Genomic DNA, 18,012 nt, shown 5'->3' with positions numbered 1-18,012 from the left:
CGGGAAGAGAGGGAGAGGAATGGAAATATAGACAAAGAGCGAGCGAGCGAGCGAGCGAGGGAGCTGTGGTCGAAACTCTGCCCAGCTATTTAAAGCTCGTGCCTGCAGCAGAGAGGGAGCTGCATTAATAAAAGACGCCGTTTCAGATCGGGATACTGACGCAAAGGGAGGAGGGAGCGACACACTCGCAGGGGAAAAAGCGGCATCATCTCTCAAGACACACACACACACACACACACACACACAGAATTGGAAAAAAAAAAAAAAAAAAAAAAAAAACACGTCTCAAAGAAGGTCAAAAGGCTTAGTTCAGTTCTTTTTCGCTTCTTGATATTGATTTAGAGTTCAGGTTATTTACGTAATTGGAATCACTTATGATCTCGGAAGAAGAACCTGGAAGTTAAAAGCCTATTAAAAATTTTAGCGGCCCCTTTGGTGTATTTACTTTTCTCAATCACATTGCTTTGTGGAAGTTTTTATTATTTCTGCGCGAGTCGGCATGATTTAAATTAACCACCAAAACATTTGGGGAGTCCCGGGAAACTAAACTATAATAATTTCACGTTAACGTTTGTCATTAATGTTTTGCATTTACAAGGTAAAAAAAAAACAAAACAAAACAAAATTGCGTTTAACCCAGACTTTCCTGCAGCTGCTGTGTCACATCCTGACCACTGAAGGGGCAAAGAAAATAAGTAATGTGACATGTATATGATTTGTCATCATTAACAGGTAATTGTTTAAGAGGAGGAAAAACTGAAATCAAAGAATTATCTCCGGTCATTTGCACTCAGCATTCCACTGTTAGCTCAACTTCTCAGTGAAGTAACTCAACCCTTTGAACGCGCTTGAACTCTTTGTAGCATGAAATCAGATTGCCGTCTCTCATGACAGAAAAAGGCCAATTATTGTACAACATAGCTTTTCTGTGTGGCGTCTCTATCAGGAGTTAGAAAACCTCCCCAAACAAACCCAAAAAATAAAAAACACACGGTGACCACAGCGGCTACGGCATAAACCAGGACTGAAAATGAGGATCGCGTGGACACAAACGTGAGGGAGACAAAGCGACGATTCAGGAGAGATCATTACTTACGTGCCGAGGAGAAGAGGAGTCTGGCTGAACGCTCTGTCAATCCAAAGAAAAAGGAAAAAAAAAAGAGAGAAAGAAAGAAAGAAAAAACCCACATTAAACACAGTTTAATTGGCTGGGAATGCTGAAATTGAGAATAACAACACTGCTTTAACTAGTCTGGTCAGAGAAAGGTCCCTTGATCAGGCATCAGATGATACGGATAAATTACAGGGTTGTTGTTATCGGTCGGGGAAGAGTTAAAGAAGGGCATTTTTACCACTGGATCGGCTTCAATGCAATCCTCGTGCCTCACCCGCGTAATTTGGATTAAAATTTGGAATACTTGTTTTGGTTTCTGACATTTTCCAAACAGCTCCAATTCACAGGGATGCCAAAAAAAAGCAAAACAAAATCTTGGGTTTTGTCGTGCCTATCACAGGCGACAAACTAATAAATGCAGAGATATCAATTTTCGGGGTATGTCTGTTGAAAAGAACCCTCGGCTGCAATGATTGTTTAAAAAAAAACAAACAAAAAAAAAACAACATGCATCCTATTTTAAAAACATCTGTTTTCTTTTTTATGGAAAGGTCTCACCTTCAGTAAGGAATACTGGCAACTTGCAATGACGAGGCAGAACTGAAAAACCCAGATGTCAGTGAAGAAGCCTTGGACCAGCAGCACTGAGCCCAGGAAGGCCACCAGGACGGCCAGCATCACGGCCAGCACGTTCTCCAAAACCTCACGATTCCTGAAACACAAGGGAACGTTCGGCAGGTTCCGCATTCCCGCATCCCATCTGGCCTGTGATAAGTCGGTTGAAATTAAAAGATGAAACATCGATCTTAAACGTCACGGCGAGTTAAGACGGAAACTTCCGCGAGGGACGGCGGTGAATAAGCCCCGTCAGCCTTTGTAACCAAGAACATTTAGTGACTCGTCATCAGATGTTAGAGGCGATGATCTATTTTAGGTCCGTTTTGTTTTCTTGCAGAGCCTTTGAAATGTTTTCTTTCGGGGGGTCGTAATTCATTTCCACATTGGGGTTGGTAATCTATAGCATCTATAACATCATCGCAGGCAAGGAAACTACAATAGAATGTGACATCATGTAAATTAGGTGTTGTGTATCTGAAAAGATATACACAAGAAGAAGCAGAAAGCAAAGTGTTCCATGCTGGAATCACACAGGTCTTAGCGAACCATCGTTTAGTTTGCAGGCTGGGGGTTTCCACCAAAAGGAAACCTGCTGGTTCGACCCCAGACACGCCTTCATCTCAGGTTTATTTATGTTTTCAAATAATAATGCATCCTTTAACAAAATATTTGATTGAGCTGCATTCTCTTAAACTCCAGGCTCTTAAACTGTCATTTTTGATGTTACATTATACGCTGGTGGATAGTATTACATTTATAGGTGAATTGCTGTTCGTCACACACACGTATAGATATATACACACACTATAAATGCAGAGATAGATAGATGGATGGATGGATGGATGGATGGATGGATGGATGGATGGATGGATGGATGGATGGATGGATGGATAGATGGATAGATGGATAGATAGATAGATAGATAGATAGATAGATAGATAGATAGATAGATAGATAGATAGATAGATAGATAGACTTTGCATATCACGCGAGAAGGCAGTTTACTGTGTTTACTGTGCCAGTTATGTAACCAGCTGACCGTGGAGTCAATGATCTGACAAGGATGGGTCCTACCTGTCAAACAGTGCCAGCAGGGTGAGCCGGTCAAAATGCAGGCCGACCCACAGGTATGGCAGGAGCCACAGGCGGTAGTACTGCTTGGCTTTGCTGGCGGCGGCGGCGGCGGCGGCGGGGTCGTGTTGTCCCAGCGGCGCGTCCTGAAGCTCCGGGCTCAGGTCCCCGTCCTGCTGCTCCAGCAGCTCCGGGTCCATCGTCAGCAGACGGTTGAGACGGATCTGAGGGAGGGAGAGCTGCCTCACGGTCAGACTCGGGTTGACAAAATTCAAAAACAAGGAAATTAAGATGCAAAGAAAAGCGGCAGAGGGTTGATATAGCATCGCTTTAAGCTAACAATATATTGAAGAAAGACCAAGTGTTTGACTTTGGTGCCCAGAATAAGGACTGAAAAGCAGCCACTCCGCCCACTCCGAGCCATCTGGATTCTCATTACTGAACTTGTTCGAAAAAAGAAGAAGAAGAAAAGAAAAGCGGCGGCCGATCAAAGGCCTCTTTCAGCCTCACGCAGAGCGAGAGCATCAGCACATCTTACCAAACACAGCCGGTGTCAGTTTTGAAAAGCGATGTGCTGCTGGCGCCAGGGGGAAAAATGAAAAAATAAAAATCAAAAACGTCGAGGAGGCCGTTTTTGACGGCAGTGTTGATCGAGATGCTTCTTGGTGTGTGAAGTTATCAAAACAGATTAATGGAGAGCAGTTTAATTCCATTTTCATTTAGATACAGCTGAAGTGCAGCTGAAGGCTGATACACCGTCACTGGACAGACATTTTTAATTTCAAATCTTTACTAATAAATGACAGTGCTGTGTCTATAGACTTTGTGCGTACGCGTTCCTTATTAGTTTATTGGGGGCAATTTTCAAGTAAACTGACGGTAAGAAAAAGTCCATTTCATAACAAGAAACAGAAAGTGAAAAAACTGGCAAAAAAAGAACATTTGCACAAGCAGAACTTTGAACCGGAAAATGAATCCTGTCTGGATGCAGACGCTAAAATAAAGTATCTCAATTTTCAATATTCAAAAAAAGAGTATCTAGAATACAATAGGATTTTCAATATATACAGGACTGTCAAAGAAAATTAGAATATTGTGATAAAGTGCTTTATCTTCTGCAATGCAATTACAAAAACAAAAACCTCATACATTCTGGATTCATAACGAATCAACTGAAATATTGCAAGCCTTTTATTATTTTAATATTGCCGAATTATGGCTTGCATCTTAAGAAAACTCAAAAATCCTATCTCAAAATATCAGAATATCATGAAAAAGTTTTTTTTTTTTTTTTAAAGTGCATTACAGATGATAAAGAACTTTTAGCTTACATCTTAAGAAAACTCAAAAATCCTATCTTAAAATATCAGAATATCATGATTTTTTTTTTTTTAATTGCATTACAGATGATAAAGAACTTTATCCCAATATTCAAATTTTCGGAGACGGTCCTGTATATTGAGATCATCTACGTTGTTGACATCTGCCTCGGCCTTTTTCTCCGAGAGTCACTCCGGTTTGCCTCTCTTGGCTCAGGGCTGGCGGAGCGGCTGAGGACTCACCAGGTCATGAGGGTAGAAGCGAACTGAGGTAGAACTGGAGAGGTGGGAGTCGGTGTCCCTGCGGGGCATCAGACAAAATGAGAACACTTACGGAGGAAACACTGGCGCGCTCGCCGTATTAAATCACAACTCATTTCCCGGTGACCTAAAATCCGAATTGCCGAAAGCCGTCGGCGAGGCGACGGTACAGTAAGGTTTTATGTCGTATCGTTTGCAAAACACACGCGACGCGTCGTCCGGGGCAAAACGGCGATGGGCCGACCGCGCCGAGATTAGAGAAGCGTCGAGACGCTTGACATCAACTGAACTTCTGGAGCTAATATTTGGGCGTAAACGGTTCGGAAATGGGTCAGTCATGTGATTACCCAGCTTTCATCACACTGGAGCGAATTTCAACAAGACACTGTTGAAAAGTGGAGCAGTGCTGGATGTTAGTTTAATGCCTCAACTGGGGGAGGAACACACACATGCACGCGCGCACACACACACACACACACACACTTTTTCTTTTTTTTTCCCCCTAAATCATTCATTCATCTAGTAAAATACAAATTGATGATTCCTGCTGACAAATGAAATCCAAATTTGACAGAATAACAAAATCTGCATATTAAAACCAGTTACCGTAATTTCCGGACGGTAAGCCGCGACTTTTTTCACGTAAACAACCCTGCGGCTAATATATGGATGTTTTTGGGGGGGCTAACGAGCTTAACGCCGCTAAAACATTTATCCTCGTCACACCGGACCGATGAAATGACCGAGAAATTCCGAGTCCGTTCAACTCCGACATCGAAGAAGACGACTTTGACGGTTTTAGTGCGCAGGAGGAAGCCCGAGATAGCGATCGGGTAGCCGGTGCGGCTTATATTGAGGTGCGCTCAATAGTCCGGAAATTACGGTATACTAAAAAACAGAGTGAAGAAGCCCAACTTCCCATCACTATACAAAAGACCGGAATCCCACGGTTGGTATTAGACCTCCAGATACCAAAGATACAACTTTCAGTGAAGAATGCTAATCATGAAGCCTATTAATATCATTAATAGCTCTACAATAAAACCAACCCGTGTGTGTGTGTGTGTGTATGTGCACAAAAGGCCAATCATGAATATCAACCCCGGAGCTTATTGGAAGGAAGGTAATAACAGTATATTGCCGGCGTGTGTGTTTTTATGCCACTTATCTCACAGATCATTTCAGGTCTTGAGAAGTCGTCCACTCTTGACCGGCTCATCTATCAACCGTCCTGCCTCACTATCCTAAAATCAGTTAGTCCTCCCTTCCCCCCCCAACCAGAACAGAAGTTCTCCACAAAGTCGCCCAGATGGAACCACGTACGGTGAGGCGTCACTAACCATATGTTATTGGAGGCTCGTCTGGTTGCAGGTTCGAAATTGACCAGGGACATGTCGCACCCGCCGGCCTCGTACAAGGAGGGGGTTATCTTTCCTGGAAAAAAGAAGACGGGAGAAGCGCCGTGAGATGAAGTGTGACTCGGCGGGCGTAATTTGGTTAAACTGCGTGTTTACATGCAGGGGATTCGATGGCGGCTGTAATATAACGCTATTCCTCGGAGCTAATGGGATTACTGTGCGAGCGCCTCCTCCCAGAGAGGCTTCGGGCGTGTCTGTAGTTTCCTGCCTGTCTTGAAATTCACCGAGGTTCCACCCAATCCTTCGCCGCTAATTCTGAGGAGCTCCGCTTCAGTCTGTCCTGTACTGAGGCCTGATGCTGGGCAGAGTTCAAAACCTTCTCCTTTCTTTAATTTCTTTTGCTATTGTAATTCCCCAGGTTATGGAACTCTGGGAATTCACTTGAATTCCGGGGAGAAATCTGTAAAAACAGTTGAAATCAAGGTTCTCCAAACGCAGCCTTACTGATGTAACCTTTTAAATACCGAACAACATCTTTCTTTTAACAGCTCTTGTTTTTAATTTTGTCATCCCTTTCACATACTCCATTCTTGAATTCATTCATCTCTCTGTATCCGGTGATTGCGAGGAATATATTAGAATAATATTCATTTATCCTCCACTCAGGGTCGGGGGAGAATCAGCGTCAGCTGTTATCGGGTCCTAATATCGAGACATGCAACCCATCGAACCTCTCATTCGTGTCCCATGAACTGACTCCATGTTTATGGTCTGTCGGAGGAAACCCATGTGGAAACAGGGAGAACATGCAAACGTGAAACAGAAAGACCTGCCACTGCCGCCATTTCTTGATGAAATGTAATTAGCGTGCTGCTTTTCAACGCTTCTCACATCATCAGAATATTTATCGAAACTATTTCAGCTTCTCAGATTTTTTGATAAAAAAAAAAACAAACATATCAAAGACTATATATGCACACACGTGGGTTTGTGTGTGAGTGCCAAAAAACAAAACAAACAAACAAACACATCACTGTGTTTGGCGGGTGTTACGACCATTATTTTTGTTTCACAGAAACTTTTAATGGAAACAAGGGGAATCCCTTGGAGCCTTAAAAACACTTCAAAATAAAATGTGATTTGTCTGCAGATATTTGGCAAGCGAATAACCTCAGCTCAATTCCTGCTATTTATTTCCTTCTGAAGACATATTCAGGGAACTACAAAGGGAAAGTATTTTGGAGGAGAAGCCTCATGCACCGCCGTGTATAATGTGGGAAAACCACAGTGCTGCTGCAGTGTTTTATCATCACACTGACAGTGTATGTGTGTGTGTGTGTAACTATCTTGAGAGAGCGAGCGAGTGTGTGTGTGTGTGCTTTGGGTTTATTCTTTGGGAATAATGACAATCAAGTGGAGGACAAAGAAAATAATTACTAATGCAAGCACAGAAACACACTCGGACGCATCCGGCTTCCTTGCAGCAGCATCGGTCAACGGAGAAGCAATAATCCACCAGCAACTGTTTTACTGGAGAACAAAAAAAAACAAAAACCAAAAAACGCTCCTCTATAGAACCTTCCGAAACAATTGCAGTTAAAACATGGCGAGGCTCAGTCAGCAGTAATAAGTGACACAGCGCTGTCAGCGCAGGGGGGCAGTGACTCCCGGTGAGGTCAAGTAATGTCTACAGACACGGCGATCACAGACAAAGATAATTGGAGCAGGAATAATATGATCAGCTTTGACCGACTGCAACCGTCTGTGGATAATCCAGCTCTACTACCCCTCCGTGCAACGGCTAAATCTGTGACCTGTACTAGTTCAAACCACCGCGGTGACCGCTAAAGAAGACGAAAAAAATGGCCTCTCGACACCCGTCGAGGTGGCTTCCGATGTTCTTCGGATCTCTCCCTACCAAAGTCGTCCTGCAAGCTGGTGGTGCCGACGGTCGAGGCCTTGTCCTGAGAACCTTCCAGGTGTGCACTTCCATTCCTGGCCAGCAGGGAGGTGCTTGCGCTTAGCACGGTCACCTGGGATGACGTTCTAGATGGCTGACTTTTCACCTGGGAAGTAGAAGGCTGGGAGGCCTGGCTGAGAGCCTCCTGAAGACTGTAGGAGGAGAAGGGAGAAGGGGAGGAAATGAGACGTGGAGCACATCGGGGGGGTTTGCGGCTGATGGCGGGCGCCGGCGTTCGCCGCTGACAGACGCCTTACAGAGGAGGAGGGTTGAAACCGGTCATTTTGAAAATTGGGGATTTAGGGGACGATACATAATCGGGCTTTTAACGACGGCGAGTCGAGGGATCATTCCCGGTAGGACGGTCTATCGTCTACCGATGTTAAGAGTTATAATTTTTCTACCACAATGCGTGTGATTCATTTCACGCATGGGGCAAATCTGGAGCGTTCTAGTCGTATTTGCAAAAAACTGGAAGGACATTTCAAATGAGTTTGGGGCTCAATCATTGGTGTCCTTCATCTAATGTTTTGCTAAAGTTTCAAGTCCTGTGTGACAATTCAGACAAAACACGGTTCGACGATCAAATCTTCACTGTACCTGCACAATAACAATTAAAAATATCGATTCATGATAACCCACAGTATCTGGGTTGCCACTCTTTTCAAGAGATCATTTACCAAACAGCCCAACTGCAATAATAAGATCTCTTCTAATGCTTACAGCTGATATGCTCCCTCTGTAATTTCTACATCTAAGCCGTGTTAGTACTTTGCTTTTCATTTTAAAAATCATTTGAAACCTTATTTGTCCTTACATTTTGAGCATTTACACACAACCAGACCCCCTTGCTAATGTGCAAGAGCCTTCACGTCTTCCAGTTTTTAGGGTAAGTTATTCCACTTTTGGATCATGATTAACCACTTCTCTGAGAACGTTCATGAGAAGTTAAATTTGGGATGATTGCTCTTTGCTACCTTTTGTTTTTTTTCTGACGTTTGTTTTTCAGTTGCAGCTGAGGATTTCCTGCTTGTGTTCTTTTTTTTTTTTTTTTTATATCGCCAACAGGACTGGCAATCCTCTAACATGTCGCTTCAACTGACAAACATGGCATTACTAACACATTGACATGTTTGAAAAGGCACAGGGAGAGAAGGTGAGGGGAACCGAGGGGACGTCTTTTGCCACTTTTTGCAAAAGTAATGTTTTGCACAGTCATTCTCTTGACATTCGTCAAGGCTCAACATTTGGAAATGTGACCTCGCTAAGATGAATGAACGAATACGCCGAGCCTTGAGCAGCAGCAAATAGCTGCTGGCATTCGTACAACCGCGCTGGGGGCGTGCGGACCTCACAGGAAGCCTGCGTCTATCCCCACTGTGCACGGCGAGTGGAACGTAAACATTCGGCTCTGCGCATTTTTTGGAGTATTAACAATAATTTATCCCATTAAAACATTGAAGGCAGCTGGTTCTCAGGGACAAGAAGCCTGCGCTTGTATCAGGGCTGAGGCAAAGGTTAGGGTTTAAAGAGTTTCCCCGAAAGGCGACACAATAGAAGTCACAGGATGTAAAAAAAACGCCACCCTTGGGTGAAGCGCCACACTTGTGATTGAATTACAGGAAGAAACGAGCATCTACCCTTAAATAATAGCGAGACGTTTGGAGCAGAACAAAGGTGTGCGCGTTTAAAAACATCTTTCTCCTGTGATCGGTTGTGACTTAAAAGGTTGATTGGGACACTCTTTTGGGGTCAGGCAGCTAGAAAGACATAAATCTCTCACTTTTTTTCCAGTGATAAACATCATATTCGCTCTTCTCCTCGGAAGAGTGCTACAAAAGGACAGGGCGCTATTATTGAATGGATCGCGCACCGTTCTCGAGACCTCGTTAGCCGGATCCTGCGGCCTTGAGCCCTCGAATTTCTAAGATCTCCAACGTTTGTCGGTTGTCGGAATGCAGAGTTCGATAGATTAGAGTGAAGTCTTGAGAAAAGGAGGACGATCACATGCAGAGGCGAGACATGCATCCGGCGACACGCAACTTGGTCACGTCTCTTGGTGCAAAGGCTGGAGATGGAAACGGGGGGTGGTGAAGGGGCGGGAAGGGAGGCGTCACCTGGTCACATGCTCATACCAGGTGTCACAAAAGAGAGAAACGATTCCCTGCTCCGTGTCGTACCTGAGAGGAGATCCAATGAGGGAGGTGGGTGGTGTGGGGTTACTCCCCGCGTTGTGGCGCCGCCGCACTGCCTGCCGACGAAACGTGCTACGTTCGCGACGAAATATGACCGTCTCCTCGCTCCCTGGGGCTGTCATGGTGAGAGACATGATGGGCCGGTCAGAGGGGGGGGGGGTGTGTTTTCATTTTTTTTTGGAGAGCTTTATATGGAAAAAGGAGCAGCGGTAGCAGGTTTTCCCCATTTGTTCCCCTGGGATTCGACTAACTTATGGAAATAAGAAAAAAAAAAAACAAACAAAGAAACAGATGCAACAATCTCTCCCCTAAATGAGACCGATCACTAAAAATGTGACGGCAGATCAAACATGAGCGACGCTGAAATGGCGTTGCCGGTCTGTGTCCAGTCATGTTGACACAAAGTGTCATGATTCACCCATCGCTTCATTCATAACTGAAACCTGTCCGTCGCTTTGCCAAAAGTCACGTCTCACTTCAAGTGAGCCGTTGAATGGCAACCTCTGCGGCCACAACTTCAACTTGTACATGAATGAAACTGGTGAAGAAGAAGAAGAAGAGACAGAAGAAAGCTGAAGTCAAAATTTACAATGGTGGGAGGGGGACTTGATGTCATGTGTTTTCAGTAACTGCCACACTGCCAGTGTGTTGGCAATGACAATGTTGGTTTTTTTTTTGCAGAGCTCACTGGAACATAAAAAATAAAGCACTGACTCTGAGAAACATCAGTACTGTAAATGGCACAGATGATTTGTTGGGAACAGAAGCAGTATCAACAATATGGAGACAATTTTTTATGATAAGCTGTAGCTCTCTCGAAAATTCTGATGGTAACACAGCCGCCAACCATTTCGACCACGGTCATTATCGTGATCGTCCGAAACACAGTGCAGCGCTCCAGCATTTATGGACACTTAGTATTTTTATCGACACCAAAACTACCTTTTCATCAGTCGAGACACCGAATGACCGGAGGCACCGGCTCTTTGTCTGGACTGTGAGCCTCTGCCTATGACGTGTTATGCTAACAGTAGTTAGCTGTCTGACCTAACGCAGTTGGACAAATGGGAGGTTAAGCGAGTACGGCTGGTCAGGAATCACTGGAAATAAAAAGGGTCTGTAACCAAGTTTATGAATCTGTTATGCATCCATATCCAATGAGGTAACTGAGGAGGGGGCAAATCGCTGCAACAGATTCCGTGATTTGTTGCCATTTGCAATTCTGATTAGCAGGTCTTCATCAGAAACAGATGCTCGTCTACTGTCTGACATCAGTCTTCACCTGAGGACATGGCGAGCGACTTGTTTCATGAATCAAAATATCGAATGACATTTGGCCATTTCACGGGTGGCTATCTGGACCTGGGATTCTCTTAGGGTCCTACCTCAGAAGACAATCCAGGGAGACCTAGCGATCGCTTTTTTGATTTAATTTGTCCTGAGTTCAAATGAAGGATATTTCCTAATGTTTAGCCAGTTTCATCATGCTAACGCTTCATGCTGAGGCTGCACCCATCCTGGCTGTGCAGCACAAAGAGACACAAACTATACCCATAGGGAAACCCTCGATTTGCCAACTTATAAGTTCAACACCTAACTGTGGTCTCAGGCTCAAGCGGGCATCTAAAGAGATGTGGAAACGGTCAACGGTGCACGAAACCGAAAACATTTGATTCGTCCCACTCTGTGAGGGCCGTGGAGAAGCTCCTCGGAGACTTCGACTGACCGAGCTTGATATGTTGGAGCATCAAATCTAAAAACACATCACTGGGGATAAAATAAGGACATCCCAGAGGTCTTTCCCACTTTTTAAATTTGATCTGACAAAGCACATCTAAAGCGGTTTGACTCGGTGTGTCAACATATGTATCTTACAGACTTTTTGATTTCATTCAAAACATCAGGCGGTGACGAAAATAGATATGTACTTAAACATCAGGCAGCGATGTGAGGCCAGCGGTTGCAGAGCCCGGCGGAAGGCTTGTAACTCCTAACTCGGCCTAACCGCGGACGTCCGGTCACGTTAATGAGTCACTATCGTGAAGCGAGGAGCTGCAGAGAGCTAGAGAAAGACGACAACGCGGTGCTAGCTCCTTCCATCTAAAAATGATCCGCTTCAAATTATACCTTTAATTCCCATTAAAGAACGCAGTCAAAGTGAGTTCTGCGCATCTTCACGTGACGTTGTGAGATAACCCAAACTTCCAGCTTTCTTTGCCCCCCGAGTCAAACAAAGTCCCGACAACCGGCGTCCACGACTTGACGTCGACTAAAAGGAACATGTTTAACCAGTCATTTCCTGGCCCACCAGATTTAAACCCCCCCCAGTCAAGTGACCGCCTCTGTCAAGTCAGGAGGGATTAAATAATGATCCACCAGCCGCTGCGAAAGAAGTTCTGCCTTCCAACTGCTGACATGCCCGGGCGTAACATGGTTCTAATATCATACGTCCCTGCAGGGGAGGACTCTTGGGAACGAGGACAACTCCTCAACACAAACGTACGCAGCGCACCAAAGCCACAGAACAAGAACCCGGTGAAAATGCAAGATATCGGACCGCGAGATGGAAGAATGTGTGGGAGGGAGTGCCTATTAGACCCAGTGTGTATGACACTAATAAGAGAGCTGCTGTTTGTCTAACCTCGGTACAAAGCACACACTGTGCTATCATGCTAACGGTGATCTACACAGGGGACACAATGGAAACTCGCTATGGTTACACACTGACTGGCCGAGGCAGACGAACGCGACGTACGCGGCGACAAACACAAGCGCTCGCTCACACATTAGCCTTGACAAAGAGGTACGAGCTACGTCACGTTTACGGACCGGACTCGATGATAACGCTGCAGCTAATAGGCCTGAAATCCTGACAAACGGTGAGTGATCATAAACATTAATGAGTTACTAATGGATGTCCATGTTTGGCCTTGAACCATTTCATTATGACATACTTGTGATGACGCTGAGCCCTCAACATTAAAGACCGGCAACGCTCTGGAATAGAACGTGGCGTGCTGTGTCGCATACCTCGCAGGGAAGCGGCAGTGGCGTCCTGAGGCTCAGCGAAAGCCGCCTGGTTTGGCAGACTGTTTCTGGAGCGGGTCACCGACTCCAGCTGGGAGGCCCTTCCCAGCAGAGACGCCGCATCCAGGACTTCCCCTTCTTTGGCTTCCAGGTCCGACTTGGAGGTGGTAAGGGGTCGAGGCCCGGTCGGCGCTCCCAGGCGGCTGGGGTCATTAAGGCAGGCGGCCGTCCCGCTGTCCAAACTTAACACTCTGGCGTGTGTTTTGGCGCTGCCGGCGCTGGGGGTACGGCGGGAGGTGCGTCTCTTCCCTCCGGTCCGCAACACCGCTTCGGATCCGGTCACGACTTTTAGCGCGGAGGAGGAGGCGGCGGCGGCGTTGGCTGCGGTGTGCTTGGCTTTCAGGGCCCGATAGCGGCCCTCCGGCGAGTGGCAGGAGCGGGAGGTGGCGCTGGAGGAGCTGTCCGTGCTTAGATGGTGGGTGGAATGGAGACTGGAGGCACAGCTGAGTTCGCTCTGATCGCTGGAGTCTTCCTCTCCACCCCCGGTAAACACAGCACTACAAGGTTTGGCCATACCGCGCAAAGACAAGTAGTCCCGGTGACGGGTGGCGTCGAAGCTACTTGCCCTTTTCTTGCCGGTCCGTCGGCGTCCACTGCGCCCCGTGGAGAGAGAAGAAGTCCTCTGCACCAGGTTGGCTGACTTTGGCTGAATGTCGTCTTTTACCTTCTGCTGCTCCATCGTAGCCACGCCGATAGAGCCGTCGCCGCTGGTCCTGACGCCGGTCTCTTCTTGACATCTATTAGCGTCTATGAGCTCTCGAGTTACTGGGGAAGCGGCGTCAGAAGGATGTTTTGCAGTCAGCTCGTTGGCATGAGGGTTTTTATTGGCCTCCCTGGAAGGAAGGTTCGCGAAACCGCGAGAGCAAACGCTGCTGAGACTGGAAGTCCTGCCGTCCGCGGGACCACATACGGCATCTAATTTGTCCCGAACACGCTCGTCCCCTGAGAGCGAGAGCAGACTTTCCACATGTGTGGAGCTGGTCTGCTCGCTGTGGAAGCTGCTGACGGTGCTGTTGGTGTCCCGGTCCGTGCCGCTGCAGTAGCTCTCCGTCGAGCCACTGCTGCGCGTGCTAAGGCTCCTCAAGCTATCGGCGCTGCGCTCCCCTCCCTGGGATTTCCCTCCGACAGCTGCGCCCTTAACGCCGCCGCCCACCTCCACCTGATACAGGCCCGCGCTACCTTCCCCCGCCTCCCTGGAGGCAGAGCGGGCTACTCTGCGTGGGTCTTTGTGCCGGAAACACTCCATTCCCGAAGTGGAAGCCACGGCGGGTTCCTGCTGGTACGGCCGCTCGGCCGCCTCGCCGTCGCAAAGCCCCTGCCGGTGAGGCCTGGCCGCCTCCAGCTCGCACACGGGGTCAAGGCCACTTCTCCTGGATGGAGGATAGAGAGCAAAGTCCGGCAGACACGGGTCGGGGAAAGCGGAGCCCGCCGAGCTGGAGGTCCGAGGAAGGCCCCGAGAACGGAGCTCCTTCCTAAAGTTCTGGGATTGTGCGGATGCGTGGGCGGGGGCCTCCGTGTCGCAGGAGGAGTGCGACAGGCTGAAGTGATAAGCAGCGGAATTACAGAGATCGGTCGGCTCCCTGGACAGTTCGGAAGGACACAGCGACGTCGACGGCTGCATGGAGGCGAAGGAGTCGTTGGGAACAAGGCAGTACATCTTTGTGTCTGACAGCAGATCTGCGGGAAGACAAAGACGGCCATGGAGGGCGCCGCTGAAACTTTGAAAAAACGTATTCCGTCTCCAGGCCGACGGCCGTTTACCGTGATCGTGACTGCAGCTTTCAACGAGAGTCAAACTGATGTCGTCCGAAGTCTTTCCCACATCTCCTGCAAAGATAGGAAGCGGGCAATTAGGAGATGACAGGTAGAATCAATTATTAATGCGGTTGCAAACACGATCTCTGAGCGCCCGCAATTAAGCCGTGTCTGCAAAGGATGAGGAGACGTACGCGCCGATCATTTTTGCCGGATTTGAGCGTTAGTTCGGCACCGGTTCTGCCAATGTCCCGATGCGGTGAGATAAACCCCGAACGACATTTTAAAATGTATCGTTACGCTTCAGACGCTCCTATCGGATTTTCGCGACGACGGCACTTTACTTCCTGTCCTCTGCCCTGTGCTGCGGCGACACCCGCATTTCCCCACGTGGAGATCCATTCGGGGAATTTCTGATCTTATTTTATCATTATAGAGTAGGAATTATCAGAGAGGACTGGAGAAGCTTCACTCGTCCCACGTCGGACCATTTCTGTCACAAATCGCCAGCTGACGAGTCCAGTATCACACGCGCTGAATTCCAGGTTACAGCCACCACCTCAATACGATAGACTCCCAGGAGAGCTACGACTTTATTTGCTCCGTTATCTGCGGTATCTAATAAAGAGAACACCTTCTTCAGAAGATATTCGATGCTTACAGCCAATGTTTTTCTCTCCGCCAGATGCAGCGGTACCTCCCTAAAGCTGCATCATCTTACTGTCACGGTGGAGGTCACGGCGATGCAGAGTCAAACCTCATCTTTGCAGCTGGAATGTTCACGGTAAGGGATGCGTTGATCCCATGGTAACAAATTTGCACATAACTGATTAGTCATACGTGACCGGGTAGTAGTTTGGCTCGGATACCTTTGGCTCCTGTTGCTCTGCCGTGATTGGATGCCATCTGAAATGCGAACGGAAAGACAAATGGGTTTATGTTCGCAAAGCGGTGATAGGCGATCAAAAAGCAATTTTCCGGAGCGAAGTGTCGATCGGGGCGAACCGATAAAGCCTGCGATAGAGATGCGAGAAATCCTGGAAAAATAAATAAATAAAAATAGCGCAGCATCTTTCAAGAGAAAAGTTTGTGCTCAGCTTCCTGAGCAGCACTGCGGAGCGCAGCGTGCCGGCTGATTAGCCATTCAAGGACACAACAGCAAAAACACAGAAGGCCCAGGGGGCTTCGGAGATTAAATATATCTCCCAAATTAAAAACATCGAAATAGATTGGAATATTAAAAAAGCAACATAGGTGAGGATCACATCTAGTTAGTCTTTGATACACGCTGACATGCCCTTCTTCTATTATAACAGAAAAAAGGAATTCGTTTTGCCCTGTATATGTGTCTTCTGTTTTGAATAAATGAGTGGATGCGGCATCGCACCGGCAGAATGCAGCAGGAGCGTTCTTTCCGAAGTGTGTTACGCCGTCCAGGAGTCAAATCCCTAATGATCCGAGTAGATTCCCCCTCACCGGTGTCACGTGCGCGGTGGTGTTTGATTTAAAAAGCGCCGGACGTGTCAGTCCGCCGGGCACGCCACACTTTCATTCACGAGATATTTTGCGAGGAAAAAAAAAAGATTCAAGGTGACAAAGGTTCTTGAGACCGCCAGACCCTTCTGGGCTCCTCCTCAGAAAAGGTCTTTTGGAAGGGAGAGAATACGTTATGAAAAGTCTTGACGAAGCCCCCCGGACTGAGACGTCAAGGCGCATCTTTAACAAAGACGACAGACGTGTGAAAAAATATTTTTGTTTGTTTCTATGGAATCACACGCTCAAAGCTACCGCCCCTTCACCCTCCCCAAACTTTGCATGATCAATATTCTAATTCATATTGACTTCCTTATTTTGCCTTAAAAAAAAAAAAAAAGAATTAGACACGAGTCTCAGAGTCTGACCTGCTGGTTGGACTCCATCCCGATATAGGAGTTCCGGGAACTGCAGTCCACTGGTGGAGTCTCTTGTCTGATGAAGTCTGCCATCTCGATCCCCCCTCCCGGGTCTCTGTTGACACGAAAACACACACACACACACACACACACACACATTGTTACCACTCACACTAGCCTCCTGCCATTAAATTTGAATCGAGGGCATGGAGCAGAATGTGTCATTTATCCTGCTCTAATTCTACCCGCTGTATGAGCCCTTATCTGCCTCAACGTGACGGGTAATAATCATATCGCTTAAACAAACCATTATTTTACACCACCAACACAGTTCAATATCGTGGAGAGGGGAAAAAAAAAAAGCAGATGATGTGCATTTTCTCCTGGCCTATATTTAGCCGAGACATGTTTGTCCAATCGGTTGGTATGCTGAAACAAACAGCTTGCCAGCGGTTGCCTATAAATCATTTCCATATGCCAAAAAGCGGTTCATGGCGGGTCAAACGCAAAACAAACACTCTGAATGAAACGAGAAGACGGCGCGGCGGAGAGAAAAGGGGCTGTTGCAGTGGGTATGAAAACACCTTCGTCAAATTCATCCCCGCTCGTCAGCTCTACTGTAAATTCAAACAAGCTGGAATGTAGCGGCAGATGTTCGGGCGAAGCTGCGGCTCCATGTGCCCCTGTGGTCCGAGGCTCGCCTTCTTTCTGTTGCCTTTCCCTACTTTCAGGGTCCAGCTAAGCACCCCCTCTGGAATGTGAACATGAGTCACGGGCGGTAAAATGCTGCAACCTCGCTGGCTTTTGTTCCCGCTTTTGGGGACTGGCTTTTCGACTCGGTGAAAGATGTTATTCTGCGTTCCTTAATGTCCCGGCTGCACTTAGAAGTATCATTCCTGGTAAGTGATGGCACAGAATTTTCCCCTTGTAAAATGCGGTTTCATTCCAAAACCTCGCCGATCCTGACCTTTAAAATTCTAAAGGTGCTGGAGAACACCGTTATCCAAACAAATAAAAAAAAAAAACAAAAAAAAAGGCCTCCATGTCCTCCATTTTAAATCTATCATTTTTGAACTTGATATCATGTCTGGTAATGACCTCAGGACGCCGTTCCCTTTGTTTTGAAGTCCGAGAGAAGAGCCGGGTTAAACCTTGGCATGAGTTGCTCCCGGGACGCCAACTTCTTCCCGCAGACCGGAAAGAGTTACGTCCGTGTGACCGGCGACCCGACATGGCCGTGTTAAGTGAGAGTAAATAAAGAATATTTTACATTCTTACACAACACATCTGCTGAACCGAACTAGCGAACGACGCAGTGCTGAATTCAACCCTCGGCAGATTCTCAGACGTGCCTCGCCGCTGTCCGCGCAGCTGCACAAATG

At 47.0% G+C, this 18,012-nt stretch overlaps 1 protein-coding gene across 3 annotated transcripts in view; it reads right to left on the bottom strand.

The window, feature by feature from the left end:
• pcnx1 (pecanex 1) overlaps positions 1-18,012 on the bottom strand; it is a 43,268-nt gene that overhangs the window by 18,780 nt on the left and 6,476 nt on the right. The window contains exons 1-12 of one of the 3 annotated variants that reach the window (XM_086158672.1): positions 17,729-17,839; positions 16,640-16,745; positions 15,608-15,644; positions 14,745-14,810; positions 12,927-14,660; positions 9,882-10,011; positions 7,660-7,853; positions 5,724-5,817; positions 4,366-4,423; positions 2,807-3,042; positions 1,673-1,826; positions 1,097-1,129 (exon numbers count right to left, since the gene is read on the bottom strand). In XM_086158672.1, coding sequence (XP_086014798.1) covers positions 1,097-1,129; positions 1,673-1,826; positions 2,807-3,042; positions 4,366-4,423; positions 5,724-5,817; positions 7,660-7,853; positions 9,882-10,011; positions 12,927-14,660; positions 14,745-14,810; positions 15,608-15,644; positions 16,640-16,723 — 2,820 coding nt within the window. In that variant the 5' untranslated portion in view covers positions 16,724-16,745; positions 17,729-17,839. Of the gene's footprint in view, positions 1-1,096; positions 1,130-1,672; positions 1,827-2,806; positions 3,043-4,365; positions 4,424-5,723; positions 5,818-7,659; positions 7,854-9,881; positions 10,012-12,926; positions 14,661-14,744; positions 14,811-15,607; positions 15,645-16,639; positions 16,746-17,728; positions 17,840-18,012 lie in introns of those variants that run through there. The other 2 variants (XM_086158655.1, XM_086158665.1) reach the window with 2 other exon arrangements.

The sequence above is a fragment of the Fistularia commersonii genome, chromosome 1 (genome assembly GCF_037954325.1).
Source record: "Fistularia commersonii isolate RoL2024-O1a breed Wild chromosome 1, RoL_Fcom_v1.0, whole genome shotgun sequence".
In the NCBI taxonomy this organism is placed as follows: Eukaryota; Metazoa; Chordata; class Actinopteri; order Syngnathiformes; family Fistulariidae; genus Fistularia; species Fistularia commersonii.
This window is presented reverse-complemented; position numbering and strand designations above follow the sequence as displayed.